The sequence below is a fragment of the Corvus kubaryi genome, unplaced genomic scaffold (assembly GCF_017639235.1).
Source record: "Corvus kubaryi isolate FWS band 111438036 unplaced genomic scaffold, C.kubaryi_AGA036_p1.0 split3-37304, whole genome shotgun sequence".
NCBI classification, from domain to species: domain Eukaryota; kingdom Metazoa; phylum Chordata; class Aves; order Passeriformes; family Corvidae; genus Corvus; species Corvus kubaryi.
In genome coordinates, this window is record NW_024582087.1 from 2,764,114 (window position 1) to 2,788,256 (window position 24,143).

Consider the following 24,143-nt stretch of genomic DNA (forward strand, 5'->3'; position numbering starts at 1 on the left):
GGGGGGGGCCGGCGGGGGCAGCGGGAAGCACCGGCCGATGTTGCGCAGGGTCCGTCCCAGGTCAGCGCGGAAGCGCCGGATGGAGAAGCAGTAGATGAGGGGGTCCAGGCAGCTGTTGAGGCTGAGCAGGGCCACACTCAGTGTGTGCAGCACATCCAGGGTGTCGGGGGGCCCGCAGAGTGGTGCGGGGGGCCGGCTGCCCACCCAGGGGGCCAGCGTCAGGTGGTAGGGGGCCACACAGACCACAAAGATCAGCAGCATCCCCAGCACCATGGCACGGGCCTGCTGCCTGTGGGAGCCTGGTGAGGCTGCGGCGGGCACCGAGAGTGCCCGGGCGATGGAGGCGTAGGTGCCCAGCACCACCAGGAAGGTGGCGGAGAAGAAGCCCACCATGGCGTAGGCATAGCCCCGCTGCCGCCCGTGCTGCTCAAAGCAGGCAGTGGTCCCAGCACGGGTGGGGAAGGTCTGGTGAGTGGCCAGGGTGGGCACGGCACAGCCCAGTCCCAGCAGCCAGGCCAGGGCACAGGCCAGCGTGGCGCCTCGGGGCCCCGTCAGCGGCAGTGCCCGCCGTGCCGCCCGCACCGCGCAGAACCGGTTTAAGCTGATGAGCGCCATGAAGGTGATGGCACTGTAGGTTGCCAGGTAGTAGGCGGCCCCGGCCAGGCGACAGGCAGCCTCCGAGAGTAGCCAGTCCCCCCCAGCCAGGTAGTAGTGGATCCAGAGGGGCAGGGTGAGGTTGAAGAGGATGTCGGCCAGCGTGAGGTTGATGAGGTAGATGCGGATGGCCTTCCTCACCTTGACACTCTGCAGGAAGACCAGCAATGCCACCAGGTTGCCTGGCAGCCCCACACACAGCACCAGGCAGTAGACAACAGGCACCAGCATGAACTGCACCGGGTTGCTGGGCACGCACTCGCCAGGGTGTTCCACCGGCAGCAGTCCCGGCACCGAGCTGTTCATCCCGGGCTCCTGCAAAGATGGGGAACACTCAGTGGCACAGCCCTCGGGGACAGAGGAAGGAGGTTCACCTGGACAGGACAACCTCTCTGGCTGGCACCTGTGGTAGCTGCTGGGCACTGGAGGTAGAGCCCCGCGGGGATGCCATCATCTGCTGGAATGGCTCAGGTTCCACAGGAGATGAGGAGACCCCAGCTATGTCTCCCCACGCCAAAAGGGAGCCCAGAGGCCACTGTCAACAGCCCAGCTAGAGTTCCCAGGGAGTGGCAGGCACAGCTGCAGCACAGCCAAGGGACAGAACTGCGGCTGGAGGCACCCGGAGGTGCCGCACTGGCTCCAGTCAGCAGCTGCGGGGCTTAACACCTCCCACGCAGCGTGTGCCTGTGGGGCCACCCACCCCAGCCCTCCCCCAGCACCCCAAACTCCCCACGGAGCCAGGCATGGGGAAGTCACCCACTGGCTCAGCGAGCTCCAGAATGGAGAGACCCAGGTATGGACAGGGGGTATAAGCACAGGGCCAGCATCCCCCCCTGCCCCCCAGTCCTGCACAGGCAGGTTTGCCTCTGGTCCTGGCCATGGAAAACCACGTTGTGCTGCAGTGGCTGTATCCAGGGCTGCAGTTATTTCACCTCCCATCACTGCCTGCCCACACCTCGCCAACGAAGGCACTGAGTCACCAGCCGGTGTTTTCCAGCACAGCAGGGCTGGATTCGGCACACACAGCAGCCAGCCCCGGGTTGAGGCAAGGAGAGCACAAGCTGCTGAGCCTGGGGAACCTCATTTGGACCCCAAAGGAGCCTCTGGATCCCTCAGTGGTCCCCTTTTCCTCCTCCTTCCCCATCGTTAGGACAGTGAATGCTCCATCTCGCCCACACCATGAATTGTTACTTACCTTGCCGGGTCGGGCAGGAGCGGCTGTGTCCCCTCTGGCTGCTCCTCACTCTGATCCAGCCAGGCTGGGGATGGTTTTAAGTGCTGGGGGAGGCAGGGGCTGCCTGACGCCCACCCACCATCCCAAGCCCCCCTGTGTCTTAGTGCCTGTGGGACAGCAGCTGGAGTGAGGAGAGCACCTGTGTGTGTATGTAATGGGGGATTCCCTGCTGGAGCCACCCTAAGATCCCCTGCGCCGGCTGACGGGGCTGGGCACATGTAGGGGTGGCTGGTACTGGCCTGGCTGACCCCCCCGCGTGCCCCCAGCCACATCTAATACCGTTTCCCAGGCCCCTTTTCCCACCCACGCCTGGATGAAAGCAGCAGAGGGTCAAGTTTCTGCACCCGGCAGCTGGGGAGAAGAGGGATGCCCCAAAGGCATCAAAGCAGGAATCTGCCTCCTTCTGGCTATTTGTGCTTTTGTTGGCTTCAAAGCTGGTTTTAGGGGAAGCAGCCCTACAGGCCCAAACTCTGTGAGCACCTGACTTGCTGCTTTGTGTGGCCCTGCAATTTGTGTGTTCCTTTAGGACACTAAAGACGTCACCCCAAGGTAATTCAGGTCCCACCGGGGGTACAGGGGTGTCTTACACCCCTTGCTCATCCCAACAGCCAGACTCCCCACACAGCTATCCCAGCCCCCTTGCCAGGAGATGCACCGGGTTCAGATGAACTGTGGTTCATCCTGTGTGTGCTGTGCCCATCTGGGGTGGCAGAGGGTGGCTCCCTGTGGGAGCAAGATCCACAAAAAGCACATGCCTGCCTGGGCACTCACTCCTGTCACTCCCTGGATGTGCAGCAAGGCGCCTGGCACATCGCTGGGTGGCTGTGGGTGCCCGAGGGATCCCACCCCAGATGGGCTCTCCCCGCTGTCCATCTGCCTCTGTGCCAGCTCCCGTGCCAGCTCCCACAGGTCCCCAGGCCTTGTCTCCAGGCACTGTCCCCAGGGACCGGCTCCTCCAGCCCCAGGACATCCCCTTAGCCCCTGAGCCTTAGTGTGGGGGGGAGGCAGACATAAACAGGGAGGCAAAACGTGAAAAACAAGAGGTTTTATTCCAAAATTTGAAAGCCCCCGAGAGAGCAGAGCCAGCCCCTGCTCAGTGTGGCCAAACACTGGGAAGAGCTGGACAACTTCTGCGCGTTTAGCAACAGAGCTGCCGGAGCAGCGCCACAGCAGTGCCACAGTGGTGCCATGGCCACCATCCCACAGCACTGGCCCAGGTCCCGCAGTGTGGGGAGAACCAGCACCAGACTCACTGGCAGAGGCAGTAGAGGACACACTGTGTCTCAGCAGCAAGTTACCCTGTAGGATGCGATGCCGTCCCTGAAAATACCATAAAGGCATTGCTTCCCACCGGCCGAGCCGTCTGTCCTTCCCACCTCTGGTCACTCGAACTTGGGCCGAGGGGTGGCCGGGTACCCACGGATGTTGACCAGCAGGAGGAGGCCGAGGCAGAGGGTGGCTGGGGCACACATGGCCAGCGGTTCCCGCAGTGCCAGCAGCGTGTAGATGGCACCTGGGCAGGGAGCAGAGAGTGGGAATGGGGGTCCCTGGCTGAGGGTGTCCCAAGACACCACAAAGGGCAGTGGGCGCTGCCGGCTCTCACCAATCATGACGACGCTGAGGATGAAGTTGCTGATCTCCTGCAGCAGCTGGGGCCCAAATGCCAGTAGCAGCCCGGCCGTCACCTCCACCCAGCCCACGGCTGCCAGGTACCCGCCCGGCTCCGGCACAAACCCCAACTCCTTCAGGGGAAACACTTTGGCGAAGCGCACAAACTCCGATGCCTGAGAAGGGTGGGAGGGGAGCAAGGCAGCCTTGAGCCTGGGGCTGGGGGAATACAGCCCCTCCAGTGGGTCTGCTCTGCCTTGCCCTGTCAGAGGGATCAGCTCTGCACCCTAAATAACTCAACCCCATACCCCAAGGGGATCAGCCCTGCACCCTAAAGTGCTTGGCCCTGCAGCCCAACATCCCAACCTGCCCATTCCCCCTCAGGGGGATCAGCCCTGCGTTCCAAGGGACTCTGGCTGAGTTACCAGTAAGGGCTCAGCCCCCTACCCCAAAGTGCTCCACCCTGAACTCCTGTACCCTCAACCTGCTCATTCTCACTCAAGGCTCAGCCCCGCACCACATCAGGGTCAGCCCTGCACGTTTCCCCCGGAGCTCAACTCTGCACCCCGAGGGCCTCAACCCTGCACCCCCAACCTGTTCCTTTCCCCCGGAGCTCAACCCTGCACGCCAAAGTGCCCTTTGCACCGCTGCCCCCAACCTGCTCATTCCCCCCGGCTCGGCCCTGCGGCCCCCGAGCCCATCCAGCCCGCGGCCTCGCTCACCATGTGCCGGTGCAGGTCGGCCGAGAGCCAGTCCGACACCTTCAGCGCGCCCGTGAGGAAGAAGAAGAGCCCAAGCAGGACACGGAGGGCGGTGAAGGCCGCCGCCATGGCGGGACGGGCGGGCCCGAGGGCGGAGCGGGGCGGAGCGACCCGGCCCCGCTCCCAGCCCGGCCCCGTTCCCAGCCCGGCCCGGCCCCGCTCTCAGCCCGGCCCCGTTCCCAGCCCGGCCCCGCTCCCAGCCCGGCCCGGCTCCGCTCCCAGCCCGGCCCCGCTCCCTAGCCCGACCCGGCCCCGCTCCCAGCCCGGCCCGACCCCGTTCCCCGCCCCGGCCCCGCTCCCAGCCCGGCCCGGCCCCGCTCCCTAGCCCGACCCGGCTCCGCTCCCAGCCCGGTCCGGCCCCGCTCCGTGCCCGGCTCAGCCAGGTCCCGCTCCCAGCCCGGCCCCGCTCCCAGCCCTGCCCCTGCCCGATTCAGCCCGGCCCCGCACGGACAGGGATCCTCTAGCCCTTGGGTGCTGCGGGGGCAGGGGCTGCTCAGATGTGCAGCGTCACCCCCCAGGCTGTGACACATCCCCGCCAGCAGCACCATCCTCCCACCAAAACAGAACTGGAGGAAAAAGGGGAGCCCCCACGTCCCCTCAACAAATCCCACAGCTGGGGCTTCGTGGCCTCTCTGAGCAGGTGTGGACCATGGCAACACCGGCTGGCTTGGGGCGCGAGGGGCTGCAGGGAGCACAGATCAAGCAGGGTACAGGCAGTGCTGGCCACAGCTCTAGGGAGCAGGCAGGAGCAGATGGAGGAGGCAGCAGCAGCGAGGATGCTCTGGCCCCAGGGAGGCCGCTTTGGGGTGACGGAGGCAGCCGCGCTCCCCGGGCCTCTGCGTCAGCGCCTGCGCTGCTCAGCCACCGGCACACGCCGAGCCTCCCAGGAAAGGCAGCCCGGGATTGGCGAGAGCCAGGCCCGGGGGAGCCGCAGGCGCTGACGTTTGTGCAATTCAAGTGGAATTTTTTTTTTAATGCCACTAAAGCATGAGAGCCCGAAGTGTTTTCCAGGCATGAGGAAGCACAGAGAGCACGGTCAGCTGGACCTGCACCGACTCCAGCTCAGCCACCACCTTGCAGGGGCTACCACAGGCACTGGTTGGACGTGGCCCAGGGACAGTGACATTATTTTTACTCCTGGCAGCACATGATTCTTCAGCTGCTCACCATGATCTGGAGCTTGGGTTGGCACACCATGGAATGACAGAGAGCAAGGGGCCAGGGCAGGCTCCAGGCCTTCATGGCTTGGAAAGCTCCTTGGTTGAAAAGGAATTAAAAAATAAAGATCAAACCCTGAAAAAGGGATTGCAGCAGCTCAATGTACATGCAAGGCTGTGACATCAGGGCATTGTTTAAGCATACCTGGTCTCAGCCTCTGACTTTTTATTGATTACAGAAGCTACTTAATGAACTATTTGGTAGAAGAAGGTGTCAGCCTCACCAGCCAGAGGACACCCCAGGTGACGGTAACAGCCAGGGAAAACCCATCCCATCCCTACAGAACACAGGCTGTGGTTTGCTCACAGAAAGGAGTTCAGGAGGTGAAGTTCAGCAAATGGAATGCCGGAACAGTTTCACACAGGAAGCAGCCAGTGCTGCAACAGTGGAAATGAGGACAAGCTAATAGAAAGCAACAGAATCTGAAGAAAAAAGGCTGCACGAGCTGCAGTAGCTGTGGAGACAAAGACACTGAACCCCAGTCCCTGCAGGGTGACTACTGAGGAGCCACAAACCTCACTGAAGCCTTTGGAGGATCCAGACAATGCCATGAAGTAATGAAGTCATCAAATCAGTGGAACACCTCAGATTGCCTGCACCCAGCACCTGATTGCCTGAGAGGGAACAGCAGCAGCTCCTAGTGCACCAACCCCTCCCTGCCACGAGCACTCTCAGGCATTCATACCTCTCTCAAGCATTTCATACCACTTTGCCAGATGAAATTAAACTTATTTTCATGTTTCTAATCTGGCAAAGCAGGTCCCACCCAAATGTTCATGACTCTTCATGCCACTGCAGGAGGAAACCCTGCCACAATAAGCAGAGCCACCACTGGTGTATTTCGACATATTAAACAACTTGATATTTAATGAATGACAGCATGAACCCCGTATGTACACAGTGCAGCTGCCAAAGCATCAAGTGAAGCAACATGAACCATGGCAATTTGTGCTGCAAGAGCTAAACCCAGCACTGCTCTGGCTTCTAGAGAACTCTTAACTCTTGGCATCTCAGGCTAAATTACTGCAGTCATCACCAAGAAAGCTATTAAAAACCAACCAGGTAAACATTTGGAATTCTATGATACAAAACTATGTAACACAAAATGGGAGTAAGGAACAAGTGAAATTTCCAGAAATTCCTGTTTCTCAGACCCAGCCATACCACTCCACACTGACAGACTGCTTATACACTGAATACCCTCCGGAATAAAACAGAAGTCATTTATAAAAATATTTAAATATTTTATTTTTAAGAGCTGTATGTTCCTGGTTCCTCTTCATTGCACTCAGACTTCTTTTTCTGCAAGCGCAAAGCACATAATTAGAAAGACTGCAAAAGACAGACAGAAAACAGCAGGAACTACATGACATGGAATCACCATTCAGAACCACAGGCCATGTGCCTGCCAAATATTCTCAAGTACTCGTATCAGATTTGAGATTAAATGAACATAATGCATGTACTTCTAAGGTCAGAAATGGCTTTGTGTGTTTTCCTACCCCAGAGCAAGGAGCAGCAGTGACAAACCACACAGGATTCAATAGGAATTCACCAAATGAATCCCACTGGCTTCACACCTTATAGGTCTACTGTTACTTACCTGTGATTCCTGAATTAAGGTACTCAGCATGTTGCTCCTCAAACAAGATTTTAAATATTTGAAGTTTCCCTTTGTAGTTTAGTGGCAAATTAGAGGGAAAATGTCATTAATTCCAGCTCTGCAAGTTGGTTTATTTCCCTGAACTGCTATTTGCTGTGCTTCTGTACATGCTGATTTATACACTAGGTTATTTTTTAAATTCAATGTTTAAGTATTTCAGCAAAACAGCTTTTTAACAAGGTTTAGTTGAATTAACATCTGAGAAGCAGCTGCTCTATTCTCCTTTTTCCACGCTGACAATCACCAACTGCAGCCTGAGTGCAGGACTGGTCATTTCTTGTTTGACCACCTGCAGCACACAAAGGACAGAATTTATTTGCTGCTGCAGGGCTGAAAAGCCTCGGACAACGGTTACATTTTGGCTCTACAAAAGCAAGATTCGGAAACTTTATATAAAATTAATCACACATTTCAGGCAGGAATTACATAACCCAACACAGGGTGATGGGCTACCAAGCCCTCACAGCAGTGTAAGGACACCAACTACTTACTTGTCCACCTGTTCCCTTGGTCCCTTCCACACACCACTGGGCACCGTGCTGGATGTGCTCATGTTCGACTCCTCAACTGGAAAAACATTCCCAAGTTACTATACCCACAGTGATTGTGAAATCTTTTGTACAAACCCACGTCTAAAAAGATATTTTTAGCCGCTGCTGTCAAGGTATCAAGCCCAGATGGAGTCACGGTGCTCAAGCCCACAGCATGACGGTAGGGACCATGTTCTACCCTACACATTTAATGTATTCACTCATCCCAACTTCTCAGTGTTCCCCAATTCAAAGGTACTCAGTGACTGAACACCAAGTGCCCAGAAACCTTTATTTCATCCATCCAGGACAAAAAGCAATACTTACTTCCCATGGATGAGCACTCCGGTGTCACTCAGCTTTCATCTTCACCTAAAGGATAACAACTGAAGTTATTAGAGTCATACACAGCAAATTGTGACCATTTCAAAACTAACTTAAAAATAAGGTTTTAACATACATGGACTGATTAGTTATGAGGGGGAACTTATCAATTATTCCAAACTATTACGTGGAAGAATAAGGGGCAGAAATAGGCTAGCCTAAATACTCATCAAGAGCTGAAGAAATATACAGGCAGCTGCCTGAAGAACTGCACCCTGAGCACAAACCATAACCCCGGTCTGAGCACAGTGAGGTTTGATTGCAGCCAGAGGTATACTATCCCTTATGTGAAGGCATTAATTTTGTCAGCTACTTTAACTCTATGACCCTACTTGTCTCCTGTAGCAATGGCCCCTCTCTTCCCCTTCCTGGGGGAGTGCAGTGGCCCTGGCCTCTTGGAGCCCTTGTGTTCTATAGTCCTACAAGTGCTTCAGAAGCCAAAGGCAGACACTAGAGGTTGGCACTGTCACTGCTTTTATCCTCAGCAAGGTTCTTCCCTCCTCAAGACCCCCCTTTACTATAGTTGAGGGCAGCCTGCAATGGTGGGAGCTGGGGATGTGGTGCAAGGCTCTGCACAGCTCCAGTTGGGAGGCAGATCCCACCATGGGCACAGTATGATCTGACCAGGCAGGGACAGCTTCAGGCTTTAGTCTCCAACCCACCACCTGGGTTTCCTCACGGCCCTCGGGAGCAGGAGAGTTATGCACGTTTTCTCTGCCATAGCAACAAACACCATGCATAAGGGATACTATATCTTTGTGCATCCTTTGAAAACTGCAGATTCCCTGCTAGCCACACTCCTCCCCAGCCCTCCCCAGTTAGCTCTTCAGTACTGGTGTTCAGAAGCAACATTTATAGAGATGGGGTGTTCACAGACCACTGCGGGATTGCACAGCCAAGTCCTAACATGTCAATCATTACCTAGCAGCAATGACACAGGTGGGAGAAGGCCAATCCTCCCTTTTTTCCTTTTCCAGGCAGCAGCTATTTAACAGCCCCACTAGCTGGTATGGAGAGTGAAAAAAATCTGAAGCTAATTAGCTGATTCCAAAACTTGCTGGTAGTGGAAGAAGCCAAGTGATTCCCCAGAGCAGCAGCATACTTGGATGCATCCTTCCCAACATGCTCAGCCTCATTGAATATAATGGAACAGAACACTGGCCTTCCTGATCATGTCACTGCAGCTGGCAATGATTAACAGAGACATGCAACCCCATTACTGCTCCAGTCCTAGAACTACTCACAGGCCTCAGTGTTTAGCTATGGGGAGAACTGCAAGCAAATCAACACTTTGTATGCTTAATGTTACAATAAAGCCCCATCCACGCTGTGCTGTGCTCTCCTGCCAGCACCAGGCTCTGCTCGGAGGGCCTAGCAGTACGCAGATGTATTCTGACACCACACTTCTGAGCTTCAGGTAAGCTTTTGAGAAAAAGTGTGTTTCACACACAGATAAAACCAAGATGAAACACAATGCAAGCACTTGAATGTCATTTCTTGTACCCACTTATTACAGACTGACTTAGAGCAGACATGACTAAGTTTGCTACCACACCAAGTTTCATTACTGCAGCCAGAGCTGGTCTGAGCCCCATGGTTCAGTCACAAATTGCTTGCTCCAAGAGTGTCAAAAACCTGCTTAGTTCAAGTACATAGAATGAGGCAGATGAGCCAATAACCCCTTCATGACATTCCTGCAAGTCAAGTATCCAGAACACACTGGAAAAACTTGAGTCAGATCTTGAGCAATGGTTTAAGATCACTAATTCAGTTTTGCTACCTGACAGCACACTGGCTGCCAGCAGGTTTGCTACTGGATCCCAGTCCCAGGTAAGGATGAGCCATCACAAAATGGATTTAAGTCACAGGTAAAGGTAAACCATCATCAAAAGCCAAACTGACTTTGTGACAAGGTGTCACTCTGTGACCAGCTGGCATGGGCTACACTCGCTGTGGTGTAACCAAAGACTTGTTGACATTATCTTATGGTGCAGCTGCTACTTCAAGGGTTCAATGGAACATGGAACGGTGGCTACAGCAGAGGGCAAGGTTGTCCAGCAGATCCCTGTTCACCAGCGAGAGTCCTGCCTGGAAGGTAACAAAGAAGGGTCCAGAAGTGACAATAACACCAGAAACGAGTATGCAAAGCAGAACTTTGCAGAACAAGGGAAAACACATTACAACACCTGTGAAATAAACTGAGTATCAGACAAGAGCCAGATCATTTGCTGGAACAAGGGACCTTGAAATTCAGGTTCAAGAGCTAATGCAAAAGAGCTGGAGATCAGCACATCTGGATGTCTGGCAACATAAGCATGTTAATCCTGGAACACTACAGTCAGGAGTTCTAGTAATGAAGAGTTTAGAATTACATCCCAAGACTGATGAAAAATGAAATTGTACATTACACTACCAAGATGACTATACAAGGCAGAAGTACAGAATCTCATCACTGTCAATTAAAGCAGAGGAATGTATCAGGCTTGTCAATCAAAGGTTAAAATAAAGACTACTGCAATGTCCAATAAGCTTTATGAAACTCACAGGGATATTCAATCAAGCACTCATTTACGTCCTCAAAAGTATCCTGGATCAGTCTCAGAGCTGCTTGTACCAGTAGTTTGAGGTGATTCTTACATAGCACACACAAGGCAAGAGCAGTGGTTACTGACATATTCCCACCGAGCCAAGACTCTACACAGGGATGAGCTGCAGATGGGCCACTTCATCACTACAGAAAGTTTAACCGTGTTCTTTTCTAGGCACTTGAGAGCACCTTGTCAACTAATCAAGTGAGTTTAAGATCACATTCGCTTTTCCCCACAGTGCTCATTCTTTGTTACATCGGAACTAAGAAAAATCCACCCAAGCCAAGTCGTATGTACAGAGGAATCGGGTCTGGAAATCCTCATCTAAGAACCACAGTAAGTTACTTGTTGTCTCTGAATGAGACAAAAGCTTAAAACCGAAAACCACGCAGCTTTGATGCAAGCTCAGCATACAGGTATGGAGTGCTGCACTGTAATTCCACAGTCAGAAGTGTGATGTCAGAATACCCACAGTATCAGATTACATAGAAAGTCACCAAGTTATATTATATTGCTTGTTACCTACCTGTACGCAGTCGGCAATGAGAATCTTGGAGCAAGCAGGAATACTACATCCGGGTCCTAATGTCCATTGCCATTTGTGGTACTACGTTCCTCACAGTTATGAACTGCAGAAATGCTGGCTAAGTGCAGTTATGTAGCAGGCCACTAGTTTAAAGTGTAAATTGCAGTCTCAAACTCCAGCAAGAACTTGCTGCCACAGTAAATGGTTGCCAAGGAGAAGCCAAGAATTTGTCTACCACAAAAATACCACAAAATCTCAAAAGCATTTTCAGTTTCTCATCAGCTGTATAAATGATTAGTGTAATGTATCTACACCAGAAGGTAAGATTATTCTGTATTCATTTCTGAGAAAGTGTGAAGACATATGTGTAACGATACCAGTTTCTACTTGCTGCAGTTTTTAGAGCTCCAAGTGTCAAAATGGACTCAATTTTGATAAAACAAGCTAAATTGCAACAGCCAATGTCCTCCAAGTCCAGTACAAAAATGTTATGTGATCCAGACCATCCAAAAACAGGTCTGACCAGCAAAGAACTTTTCTGAAAGATTTTAAAAGATTCAATTATATAAATCTGAGTTTATGAAAAAAGTCCAAAACCTCATAGGAACAGATCAAAGGAACGTCACTTTCTCGCCTCCCACATTTAGTAACTTTTATCAGATTTTAAAGTTGACATGTTTGCCAGCTTTTAAGACACCATCTTTAAAAGGTCTTGAAAACAAGATGGCTAGGTCATCATATGCCTGTTTAGTACATGCAACTCAAAGCAGAACTTGTTTTAGAAATTCTGCTTATGCAGCGACAACAAAGCCAGATTTAACCAAACTTGCAGATGTTTTGAAAACCGCCAAATCTTTCAATGTATTTACTAATCATCATTTTGCAGCTCAGCTATTTTAATACCTCGCAACAGTAGCTTACGTACAAAACAGGGGTACCCAAAGACAAGCTCTGTAAGGTACAAAGACAGCAGCATCCTTCACTCTTCCAAGTTACAGAACTACAAAAGAACATACTTTAGGATATGCACCAGCATCTCTTTTAATAAAGAATGACATGTAATCTGAAAAATAAACTGAAAAAATTAATTTAATGTTCACGTTCAGAATTCCCCACCTCGGACACCTTCACCTTTTGTGGGTGTCCCATGAACACCCTCCAGAAAAGATATTGTTTAAATCCGCTTCAATAATGCAAATTGCATCGATACTGCTCATTTGTAAACTATCCAATACAAGTAACTTCCAAATGCTTGGTCTGCAGTTTATGAACTGCCAATTTGGAATTTCCTCAAGAGCAATTCATTGCTGTAGCATGTTATCAACCCCCAAACTTTTCTGGGTAAACAAAAAGCATTCACCGAACAAGCTGAATCGCTCTTTAGTAAGCTTCACGTTCCAAGTCAGTGTTATCTGTATCAGCATTTCCCAACTTGCTATTCTGTCATTTAAGGGGTAACAGTACTTCAAGAGGGATCAGACATCTGTACCCTAAAACCCTGCAATCTGACACTTAAGTTTTAACCACAGGGAAAAATTTAGCAGAAAATTTAGAATTAGCCAATGATTAGCACAAGGAATGGAAAGATACTGGGAAGATTAAAGCTATTCACAGAACTCCAATGGTTGGGGATCATGTGAAGGTACAGCCAAGCTAAGTTTACCTACTTTGTGCCAAGCAGGTTGATGTATCCTGCATTAACACCGAGGTATTTGACACTGGGAAGTCACGTTCCCAGCTTACCTGGTATATTGTAATAATAAGCAAAGCAACTACCTTACCAATGAGTCCAGAATGCTTTGAAATTCTTCTGGGGCTTAATAAAATGAACAGCAAACTAACGAATTCATCAGATCTTCTACAAAAAGAACCTTAAAGGGAGTTTATTTGCACTGTGTAGTATTAACTCTTAAAACTCCAGATTCAGATACTACTTTTGAAGCATTATCTCCAAACATCAATAATAAAAGAGCGATAACCATCATGCAAGCAAGCTGATTGCTGTATTTTACATACAGGATTTTAGGATTTGCCCACCAGCTACACGATTTAAGAATAGTTCCTGCAGTCCCCATAATACAAATGATTGTATTCTGAACTAGGCAAATTAGTCCACTGTTAGCATGAGGACATAAGCAAGTTAACCTTAATCACTCGAGTAACACTTCTGGTCTTTTTGCCAAGCAATTTCAGGCAGGTGTACAATATGGAGCAAGGCCAGATCCTGTAATCTCAAGACAGCTTAAGAGCATATAAATATCACATTAACAATCCTTTAGTTAGGAAGTCAGCCAATACAAGGCATTCTATGAATTTATTTTAAAATAACCATTGCTAGTCTTCTGCTTAAAGTCTTTGAAAGATTCCAAGCAGTAACTGCCAGGGTGGTAAGTGCTACCATCCCACCACCCATAGCTAAAATATGGAATTCATTACTGCACTGCTTGCAGTGAAGCTTTAAATAATGTATCTTACAGCACTTGTAAGATTTCCATTTGCTTCCTTATTGCAGCACAATTACTGCTCAAAAAATCTGCACCTACTGCAAAGTTCGGCTACAATATAACCCAATCTTTGGCTAGAGAGGCACTATGGGAAGAGATCTCACTCTTCACTGCAGTTCCACACCCTGGTCTAGTCCGACCTCAGCTCAAGGCTCTCGGGTTACAGTGGCAGGTGTGGTATTTGGCCTCCTTTGTTTAACCACGACTGGCAAGAAGAGTTACTACATTTAGTTTTCTATTTATTTGAAGCACAGTAAAAAAAAGGTTGGTACACTTTGGGAATTCAGTGGCACAAGGTACACTGCCATCAAGTTAGGGACGTTATACATCAAAAAAACAGCTAAATTTGATTTTGAAACACTGCATTACATAATTAAATTGTACTCGCCCAAACAGACCACTTACAAATATTAGGTCAGTAAGTTTCTAACATCCATAAAAACGTAGCTTTCTTACTAAAATGCAAGAATTAAGAAGTCGGTGTCTAAACAAGACAGACAAAAACAAACTGGAATGAAACTACAGGTCACATCTAAAATCGGGGCTTTTTGTTTGGGGCTTCATATTCTTCTCTCCCTCTACCATATCCTGCTGGTGTTCCAGGCCCCATTCCTCTAGGACCCTGGCCACCCACAGGCCCCGCACCTCCCTGCCCAAAGCGTTCAGGACGCTATTGGAACAGAATTAACAGTTCATTATAAGTAGTTGATGTCCATGTGTGTTAAGTATATATTTTTAGAAGGTTCCGTAGTCAAGGTTCGTCGATACAATCACCATTGAGCCGATCCACAGGTACCGGGAACATAGAAAGGAAAAAAGGGTAATTTAAAAATTAGTTTATTGTAATACATGCCTTGAGGTATGTTCCCACTTGATGCATTCTCATACATCTGTTACAAAGAACAGATCCTCCCTGCAGTGCTAGAAATGTAAGCATTAGTGCAGATGTGAATTAACAACTTTTCCAAATGAGCTCTAGCAAAATTTTCAACCAAGTTAATGCAAATAGCTTGCAAACTTCTCACCTTTAGTGCAGTAAAAGCTCAGATTACATCACTGTCATTTCCAAATAAGCCTAATGAGAGAACGCAGCTCCGGTTGGCTGAAGCAGGAGCTGACATTCATCAAATGTAACAGAATGCCTACTCACCAGGACTGGCATGTGCTGTCTAGAGACCATGTGCTTTTCAAGATGGGGTTAAGACTACAGTCTGCTGACTAAACTGCAGAGGCCTTTGGCAGTACCAATACTCATTGTGAGCATTACTGCATTGCAAGAAGAAAAAAAAAATGTGAAAAAAGCTACTGACCAGTGCTTTACCTAACCAACGCAACTGCTCGAGCAAAGACTGGCACTTGTTCAAACCCCACGTACTCCGGAGCTGCTGGTGCTGCATCAGATGCAAAACGTGTTCCAAGCACTCAGTGTTTCCAGTTAGAGCAATGCACAGAGGGTTGTGTGCATCCAGGCAGTATCTCCCTTCCCACCCCACCTTCACCACAAGCTCTTGGAAAATTCACAGCTTAACAGCATTGAAAGGCTTCACACCAAGGTGTAACAGCTAAGTTACTCTGCAATAAAGCAGAGACTTCGGGTCTATTTACTTGTACCTCTAGTTGCATGTACTTCATTCAGTTACTGTATTACTAGGTGTGATCAGCATTCAACCTACAGAACTTAAAGACATGATGAGGTCAAAGAGAGCTTTAAATTTTCATTTCAACCAAGGTTCTCACTACCGAGTCACAGAACAATGGTAGGTGGTTTGTTACAAAAAGTATCTGCAACTGAAAATGCACACTTCAGAGCTCCTGACTTCTGAAAGTCAGCATCCAAGAAAGGAGTTTCACAAATATTATTTAGGTTATTTCTGCGTAATTCATGGCAGCTTCAGCTCATCTCCAGTTCTGTTTAAAGGTATCAGCCCAGGAACTGTGACAGCATTGTGTGGCAGAGATCTCCAGCCTAAGAAACTCTAGGCAGTTAACCCACCTCACTGTCACACCTTTTGACCAGATCACATTTCAGGTACTACACAAGTTCAACATGCACCTGTACCATGGTTTCCAGGAGAAATATGTACACAGTATGCACCACACACTGCCTAACTGCTCACAGGAAGCTCAGGAACTGCTTAGATATCAGTAGATTATTGAGATACCTTAAGGCCAACAGCACTGTCTACTGAATCAATGATGCCCTCTGAAGTTACCATTCCAAAGATATGGTTCCCCAAAAAGATAAAACAGAAGATATCTGACAAGCTACTATAGTAGCTCAGCACATTAAGCCAGAGGCCTAAACCCACCCAAAAATCATTTAGTTCAGCTTGTGCTACAAGTGTACACCCTTTCAGGAGGGTGAAAGCACACTGGTATCGCCACTTAAGCCAACAGATTCCCATCCTGCCCATTAAGCACTTCTGTAATCTATATCCATGGTGCTTCAGTGTAGGAACACCAAGCAGGCTCCAAGCCCAGTCACACATGTAGTGTGCCAAAAATAGTACAGTTTGGAAACATACCTCGGAACAGGAGATACGCTGTAGCTTTAACAGGCTCTACCTTTGTGACATGCCCAACACGGGAAAACAGATCAGGCTATCATTTCTTTGGGGGACAGGAACCACAAACGGCTACAGTCCAGAATAGCTGGAACACGCCTGAAGCTAAAAACCAGCATTTCTGCTCTTCTACAGCAACATCAGCACAGACTAAGGGATATGCTGTTTACCATTGATTACTTAAGTTAATCTGCTGCTTGAACAGACCTGAGCGCAGATTTTGGACTGAACAGCATACCCAGACCAACGTGCATCCAGCCTACCTAGGCTTGGAAGGGCCAAAACAAACAGTGTTACACACTGGGAAGGAGAACAAAAAAAAAAATCTCTCTTGTCCATCAATACAGAACATCAAATTACTGAAAAGCTACCGCATTAAGTATTTTGATGAAATTTGTCAGATTCTCTAGAATTCGTAAAAAATCCTTCCAAGCCTAACAGTGACGCAGAATTTCCAAAGTCCAATGAAGTCAGTTAATTGCAAATATGCTGAAGAGCACATTTGAATTCACTTACAAACAATTTTCTGAGTGTGTAAGCTACCATAAAGGTTATCAACTACTCTAGTGCTACACACTGCCACGCTGTCCTCTGTTAAACACCTGCTAAGAGAGTCAGCAGTTAACAGTGACATTTCCACAACCATCCGAACACTGGAGAACTCATTCCCAACCACAGCAATTCCCTTGTGCTAAGCTAAAGCCACCACAGGATACGTTACCATGTCACTTCCCATCATAGAACCACTCATGGCTGCTTGGCCAACTCCTGGATTAGCTTCATAACCTATGCCGCCACCACCTCCCAGAGGTGGGAATTTCTGGGCTGCTGAAGCATAAGGATCTAAGAGAGAGAAATACATAATCATATTCTGACAATTTCTACGTTAGCCAAACGAAGTAATTACTTAAAAGATTCTTTACCTCCCATGTTCATTGTGGCAGCACCACCCATTCTCATGTCTCGCTCTCTCTGCATAGAAAAAACACCTTTTACCGTGGATAATCGACCACCAAAATCCAGACTTTTCAGGACACAAAGCACATGTACAGCCAACTACTGCCACTGCCCCCACACAAACACAGCGCAGTCGCCAACCCAAAGGAAGCAAAACACAGCGACCTTGAAAATACATCAACACAATTCCTGAACGTGGTAATGCATCCCAAACCCGCCATGATGTCACTTACTGGATCCATGTAACCCATTCTACTATAATTCTCTTCCCTCTGTCTTCTCATCTGCTCTTCCATCTCCCGCTGGCGGATCATCATCTCCTCCTCCCGCCGGCGACGCTCCTCCTCCTGCCTGGTCACCCCAAAGCAGACTGTTAAACCACGGGAGTGGAGCACATTGAACACATACCACCATCCCTTGCTCCAGCAATATAAAGGCACTAAATTATTACACATAAGCAAAAAAACCCATACTCTATGATGCTCAAACATTTGAGGAGAAACTTACATAGCAGTTCAATTTCGCAAACACAAACTGAAGCAGCAATGGTGTTTCTTGAAAAATAAAAACTTTCATACGTAAGTAATTGGGAAAAAAAAAAACACATAAATGTAACTTTGAATAAAATCCCATGAAAGCCAAACTAACCTCAGCTGAATTTCCTTGCGTTTCTGCATTTCCTGATTATGGAGTTCTTCCATACGCCTCAGCTCCTCCTGGCGCCTCATAAGGTCTGCAGGAATGAAGCCTGTGAGCAGCTTTTTCAAAAAATGTCACATTTTAATTATATCTGAATTAGATATGCCGCAGCTGCACTGTGGCAGAGAAGTACCTTCCAGTGTCATCACCGTTCTTACCAATACCCACTGATATAAATATCAAAAAACTACCAGTTCCTCTTTAACTCTGAAATTCTCAAGTTCACAGTCAGAAGTATAAACTTACTCACTAAACCATTAAACAGCCATATACTTAAGCTAGCATTTAAAGCAAAAAAATAGTAAGAATTCAGAACTAGTTACCTTGACGCAGGAGGTTTGCCTGATGCTCATGATAAGCATCTTCCATCTCACTTTCAAGTTTGTCCTTGGCATCTTTCATGTTTTTTGCCACCTGCTCTCTCTGCTGCTTTTCCATTTCATCTAAAGATTTCCATCTCTGGGAATATTCAAATTCAAAACTGCCAGGCTGAGCAAAACGGGGAGGAGTCTCTCTTTCCCTGCAGAAAGGAAGATGCTCAGAGTGGGCAATCCTGGAAGCTCAAGGTCAATACAAGATCACAAGCAAAATAACTGCATTATCAGGGAACATCAAGAGCACCCTGAAACAACAGCACTAGATACAAATAATTATCATGGCGTATATGGAGACTTCTGCACTATCACATCCAAGCAAATCTTCAGAGTGCTACTGCTTGTTTACCTCATTCTTAACTGTTTTTAGACACCTCACTGCTGACAATTCCAGGTGCAAAAAATCCTTAAACAAGACAGGCCTTTGCCTGAGCAGGCACAACCGAGGTGGGTTTTCCCAGTGCCAAAGCACTCTGTGTCAAAGGCAAGTAACAGCCTTTACTTTCACACAAATTGTTCTCAAAATGCCCGAGCACCAACAATTTGTTTTGTCATATAAAGAAACTGGAACTTAAAATTCAGTAATTAATGAAACAAAACTATCAAGTTCAAAAGCTTTCCTTACATTACCAATATAAAATATTTTAACATTTTGAAACGCTGCATTAATCCACACTCCTCTCCAAGCTGCCTCTAAACTACTTAAAATTTTTGATCAAAGCAAGAATTTTGAACACTTTCTAGGCCAAACAAGACTGACTGGATCTCCCTTCCTGCACTCCCTTTTGTGATCTGGGAAAATATAAAATTCCTACAACAAACAGATTTAATACACAGATTCTAACACAAACCTGCCGTTTCAGAAAAGATTTCTCTGTACCCTAATACTACTCTACAGTCTTTGCTCCTTTATGCCAGTAGCCAGCTCATAAGGCAAATCCACACGCAACAAGTTTATACTAATCATGGAACGAGTTAAAATTTTACTTTATTTCTCATTTCAAACCATGAATGTAAATTTCCAAATTCCCAATGGGATCATCAACCCGAGACATGCCTTAAGGGAGATGACAGCTCTCAACAATAGCATGAAAGTTTAAGTCTGATTTTTCAAGTTTCTACATACACCAAAACCATCTGTCAAGATGTTATTTCTTTGTAATACAATGTAGAAAACTGCTTGTGTAACACTCAGCAAATACACTAAGCAAATCATTATGTTACTTTCAACTACGAACAAAACCCCCAAGAACTGAAAATACAATCGAAAATCTAAATCCTGTTACTGAAAAATTTTCCATATTCCTCAGTGCCAGGGACAGTACTACTTAAAACATCACTGATACCCTCTTCATATAAAAATAAAGTGCCCTACTTTTGATACATCGGATTCTTCTGAGCAAGCTTTTCTGGAAGACCATCTTCATCATCCAGTTGTTCCAATGGCTCCACAATAACTGGCCTGGGAGTGCTGAAAAGAAAATACTCATTTTACTCCTCTAAAAGCCTTTATTCTGAGAAACTAGAATCCTACAGTCTTTATTCAGCTTAAAACTAAAAAATCCTGGCGAAGTACTTACGTTGTCAACAAAAACACCCCCTCAGTACACCGTTCAAACGCTTTCCTTGCAGCTGGCTTTGATGCAAACTCAACAATGCCTTTTCCTGTTGATCTACCTCGATCATCTACAATCACAACAGCTCTTTCCACCGGACCAAACTGGGAAAAAGCTTCCTCGAGCAACTCGTTGGATACATAGGGGGAGAGGTTCCGCACCGACAGGGCAGCGGCGTGAGTGGCAAAGCGAACGCGGAGCTGCCGGCCCCTCATGGGGGTATCGTCCAACTCTGCCTTTGCGATTTCTGCAAGAGCTCTAGATTCCTGGGGAAAGTTCAAAACCCAGTTTTAGAAAACTAAGTTGTACATGACCACATCGCGAAAACGAAACGGAAGGACACGCAACATGAATGCCTACCAGTTTAATGAATCCAAAGCCTTTCCCCTTGTTAATAAAAACCTCTCCCGGCTCCCCATATTTGGCAAACAGTCTTTTAAAGTCTTCGTCTGTGATATCAGCAGGCAAATTCCCAACAAACAACCGGCAGCGCTGTGTGTACGTCTTCTCCCCGGGTCGCCTCAGGAGAGAGAGGTTCGCTTTAAAACCCTACAAAGAATCACACCAGTTCGAGCCATCACTGGGTGCTGCACATCAAGCTGCGAGGAGCCCTGAGGAGCACCGGGAAACCCAAACCGCAGCCCCGGGACCGCCCGAGCACCGCGAAGAAATCCAAACCGCAGCCCCGGGACCGCCAGGGACACCGCGAGATCCAAATCATCCTACCGTGCCACCGCGAGGGGCACCTCGAGGGAACCCAAACCGCAGCCCCGGGCAACGCGACAGAACCCAAACCGCAGCCCCGGGACCGCCCCGACACCAGGGACCGCTCGGGTCCCGCTGAGGCGCCGCCGCCTCTCCCCCGCTCCTCCCCTCAAGATGGCGGCGCGGGCGCGCGGAGCCGCCGCCATCTTGTGCCGGAGGGATGGGGGGGTTGGGGGGGGGGGGGAGCGCCGTGACTCACCTCGTCCGACAGCTTCTCGGTCCTTTCTCCCGAGCCCTGCAGTGCCCCGAGGCTCTGCTGGCCCTGGTGCTGCTGCCCACGGCCCCGCGGCTCCCCGCCCGGCCCGCCGCGGTGCCCCGGCCCGCCCTTGTGCGGCCCCTGCTGCGGGCCACCCGGCCCCTTGGGGCCGCCGCCGGGAGACTGTCCTTGTCCTTTCTTAGGGCCGCCGGCCGGTGTGGGGCTGGGGCTGGGCTTGGATTGCGGCTGCGGGCCGGAGGGAGACGAGGAGGGAGCCGAAACCGGCGGCTGCTGCTGTGGCTGCTGCCCCGCGGGAAGCGCAGAGGATGGAGGCGCTCCCGCCTGGCTGCCGGTGGGTCCCGCCGTGGTGGCGGACGCTGAAGAGGATGAAGAAGGCGGAGCAGGGGTGGACGTAGGCGGCTTCGGCGGTTCGGGCTTCGGGCCTCCTCCCGGCGGACCGCCTGGGCCTTGTGGGCCGCCCGCCATCGGGCCGCGGTTCTGTCCCATGCCCATGCCGGGCGGTGGCGAGCGGAAATCGTGGTTGGGGCCGCCGCGGCCGCCGCCGCCGCCGCGCCGGTGAAAGCCGCCGCCACCGCCGCCACGGCTACGGAAGCGATCCCGCGACATGGTGGAGCGGAGAGAGGAGGAGAGAGCTCCGGCCGCGGCGACTATTGCTGCTCAGCGCCCGCTGCGCAAAATGGCGGCGAGCTAGACGGCCTCGCCGCCGCCTTTGTCCGCCCTTAATATAGTGTCCCCGCCCCCGGAAGCCCCCTCCGGCACACCAGCCAACCACCGGCACCGGCGGAGGTTACTGACAAGCGAAATCACCAATAGGGTGCCGCAAGTCCGCAAGCTCTTTGATCTCATTGGTAACGAGGCTGCCCTCTGTCCATTGGCGCGTTTGACCGCCAACGTTGGCACGGGACGGTCCGTTAACCCCCCGCGTGCTGATTGGGCAGCCTGAGCGGCGGGAGGCGAAGTCACGGCGGGAGCGGGCGTCGTGATTGGCTGGGTCGGCTGTCAATCAGGCGGAGGCGCGGCCCTGGCCTGTCTGCGGGGCGCCTCAGGGTACCCTCAGCCGCGGCTGCCGCTGGAAAAATGTCAAATAAACGTAATTTCAATTACAGTTCGCTGCTTCAGCGCGGCCGGAGCCTTCGCTTCTGCTTTGAAACCCAATCTGAGATAAAAAATGTCCGATTTATGCATTCAAGGGTGGTAGTGGAGCCCCGGCGCCAACATGGAGGGTCACGTTCACTCTTCTGTGTGAAAAATCGGGCAGGGAAGCGCCAAAAAAACCCCTGGGAACAGCGATCCGCGGTTTCCAGACTCCCTGGGAATGCAGGACAAGGCTTGGTGCGAACAAAATCGACGGAAATTTCCCAAAATGTACCCGGTGCGTTCTGAGGTGAAAAATAAAGCAGCTGTACCCAAGTCCATAGTGGTTGCAGTCCCGACACTCCATGTTCCATTACAGAAAACAGGCCAAAAGCACATTCCATCTCTTCAGTGTCCCTGGTTTCAGCAGTGCCGCGCGGGAGACACAACGTGATTCCAGCACGACGTTTTTATACCTTCCCTTCACCAGTGTGTCAGTCCATCCCCCTCTCAAGCTCCCAAGGATGTTTCACATTCAGTTTCAGGTCTGAAAAATACAAAAAACAAACCCCGTGAGAAACCCAAGGGAAAGTCCCATGTTAATTGCACAGACCTGGAGCTGTGGCAGTGCTGTGATACAACATCATCAATCTCATAAATATTTCTGATACCCTGGGGAGGTCAAAGGCCAGTTTCATTCTTCATTGAATCATGAATAGTTTGGGTTGGAAGGGACCTTAAAGCCCATCCTGTTCCAGCCCCTACCATGGGCAGGGACACCTATCCCAGGTGACTCCAAGCCCTGCCCAGCCTGGCCTTGGACACTGCCAGGGATCCAGGGGCAGCCACAGCTGCTCTGAGCAGCCTGTGCCAGGGCCTCCCCACCCTCACAGGGAAAAATTCCTTCCCCATATCCACCTAGCCCTGCCCTCTGGCAGTGGGAATCCATTCCCCTTTGTCCTGTCACTCCAGGCTCTTGTAAATTGTCTCTCTCCATCTTTCTTGGCAGCTCCTTCAGGTACTGGAAAGAATTAGGTCTTCCCAAAGTCTTATTTTCTGCAAGCTGAGCAATCCCAATTCTCCCAGGCTTTCCTTGCAGGAGAGCAACAACAACAACAAAAAATTCCCTATGGCTTTATATTTTTTAAACAAAAAGGAGCCACAGATTGATCCTGGCCCCGAATCAGTGGTGTAATGGCTGTGGGACTTCAGCCACTTCCAAGCACTGCAGAATGGAAACTCCACGTTGTTTTAAAATGGATTCTGGCCGTGGCCCTGCTGCCGGCAGTGAGTATTTCCACCACGAGGTGTCTCAGAGGTTAAATCACTGCAAGAACAAATTTGGGACTGGCTCTTATCACACACAAACAACTGGCATTGCCGTGCTGTCACGTCTGGTTCTATCTCTTCAGGAAACAAGTAATATTGAGTGGAAAAGGGTTGAGTTTGCCTTTGTTGTGTCTTAAGTATAAGTGAACTGTATTTTAGGGAGCTACAAATTTTTATCTTTCTTCAAAGGAAATAAAGAGTATAATTCTACTCCTAATTCTGCAAAAATCTGCATGACAAAAATCAGAACAGAAGAAGGGAGGGGCAGCTCTGATCTCTGCTCTGTGTGACCGGGGACAGGACCAAGGGAAGGGCTGGAGTTGTGACAGGGGGATGTTAGGTTGATTATTAGGAAAAGTTCTTCCCCCGGGGGCAGGTGGGGCACTGGACAGGCTCCCCAGGGAATGGTCACTGCCCCAAGGCTGCCAGAGCTCCAGGAGCATTTGGACAATGCTCCCAGGCACAGGGTGGGATTGTTGGGGTGTCTGGGCAGGACCAGGAATTGGACTCGATGATCCCTCTGGGTTGCTTCTAACTTGAGATATTCTGTGATTCTATGACTCTATGAAGAAATCTGTACAACAAAAATCCGTAGAATTTATCTGAAGTCCACAAAGTGGCTTTGAATTTCTCCAGATCTAGTAGAGGCCAGGGTAAGAGTCCACGTTTTGCAACTGCAATATGAGTGTTTATCCTGGTCTTCAAATCAAAGAAAAACTGGTGCCTGAGCAGGACTTGAAGTAAAAACAACCTCTGTTAACAATCACCTGTTTTGTAAGTGTTCATGCTGGGCAGCTTGCTGGTTTCATATAAAAACAAACACAGAGGAAGAAAGCTTGGGATGTTATCCCCAGTATGTTCCACTGTAAACAAACACA

General features: G+C 49.6%; 2 protein-coding genes across 5 annotated transcripts; both read right to left on the reverse strand.

The window, feature by feature from the left end:
- Window positions 1-6: 6 nt before the first annotated feature.
- Window positions 7-4,419, reverse strand: LOC121658523 (platelet-activating factor receptor-like; the record flags this gene model as incomplete). The annotated part of the gene is made up of 2 exons (XM_042015554.1): window positions 4,219-4,419; window positions 7-969 (listed from the first exon to the last, which is right to left on the reverse strand). Coding segments are annotated over exons 1-2 (1,071 nt in total), but the record flags the coding sequence as incomplete, so codon positions are not given.
- Window positions 4,420-7,629: 3,210 nt separating this feature from the next.
- Window positions 7,630-21,555, reverse strand: SFPQ (splicing factor proline and glutamine rich). Of its 4 annotated transcripts, XR_006013985.1 has the most exons (12): window positions 20,845-21,555; window positions 20,241-20,429; window positions 19,845-20,146; window positions 19,640-19,735; window positions 18,214-18,410; window positions 17,840-17,924; window positions 17,425-17,542; window positions 17,158-17,206; window positions 16,956-17,077; window positions 11,167-14,340; window positions 7,996-8,040; window positions 7,630-7,705 (listed from the first exon to the last, which is right to left on the reverse strand). XR_006013985.1 is itself a non-coding variant. In XM_042015531.1 (11 exons), the coding sequence occupies exons 1-10, from the start codon at window positions 21,466-21,468 to the stop codon at window positions 8,020-8,022; spliced, it is 1,803 nt and encodes a 600-aa protein (XP_041871465.1). In that variant the 5' UTR covers window positions 21,469-21,555; the 3' UTR covers window positions 7,630-7,705; window positions 7,996-8,019. The 4 variants fall into 4 exon arrangements, 2 of the variants coding, with proteins under 2 accessions (XP_041871465.1, XP_041871464.1); XR_006013984.1 differs by having other exon boundaries at window positions 7,996-14,340; XM_042015531.1 differs by lacking the exon at window positions 11,167-14,340.
- Between the last annotated feature and the right edge of the window lie 2,588 nt (window positions 21,556-24,143).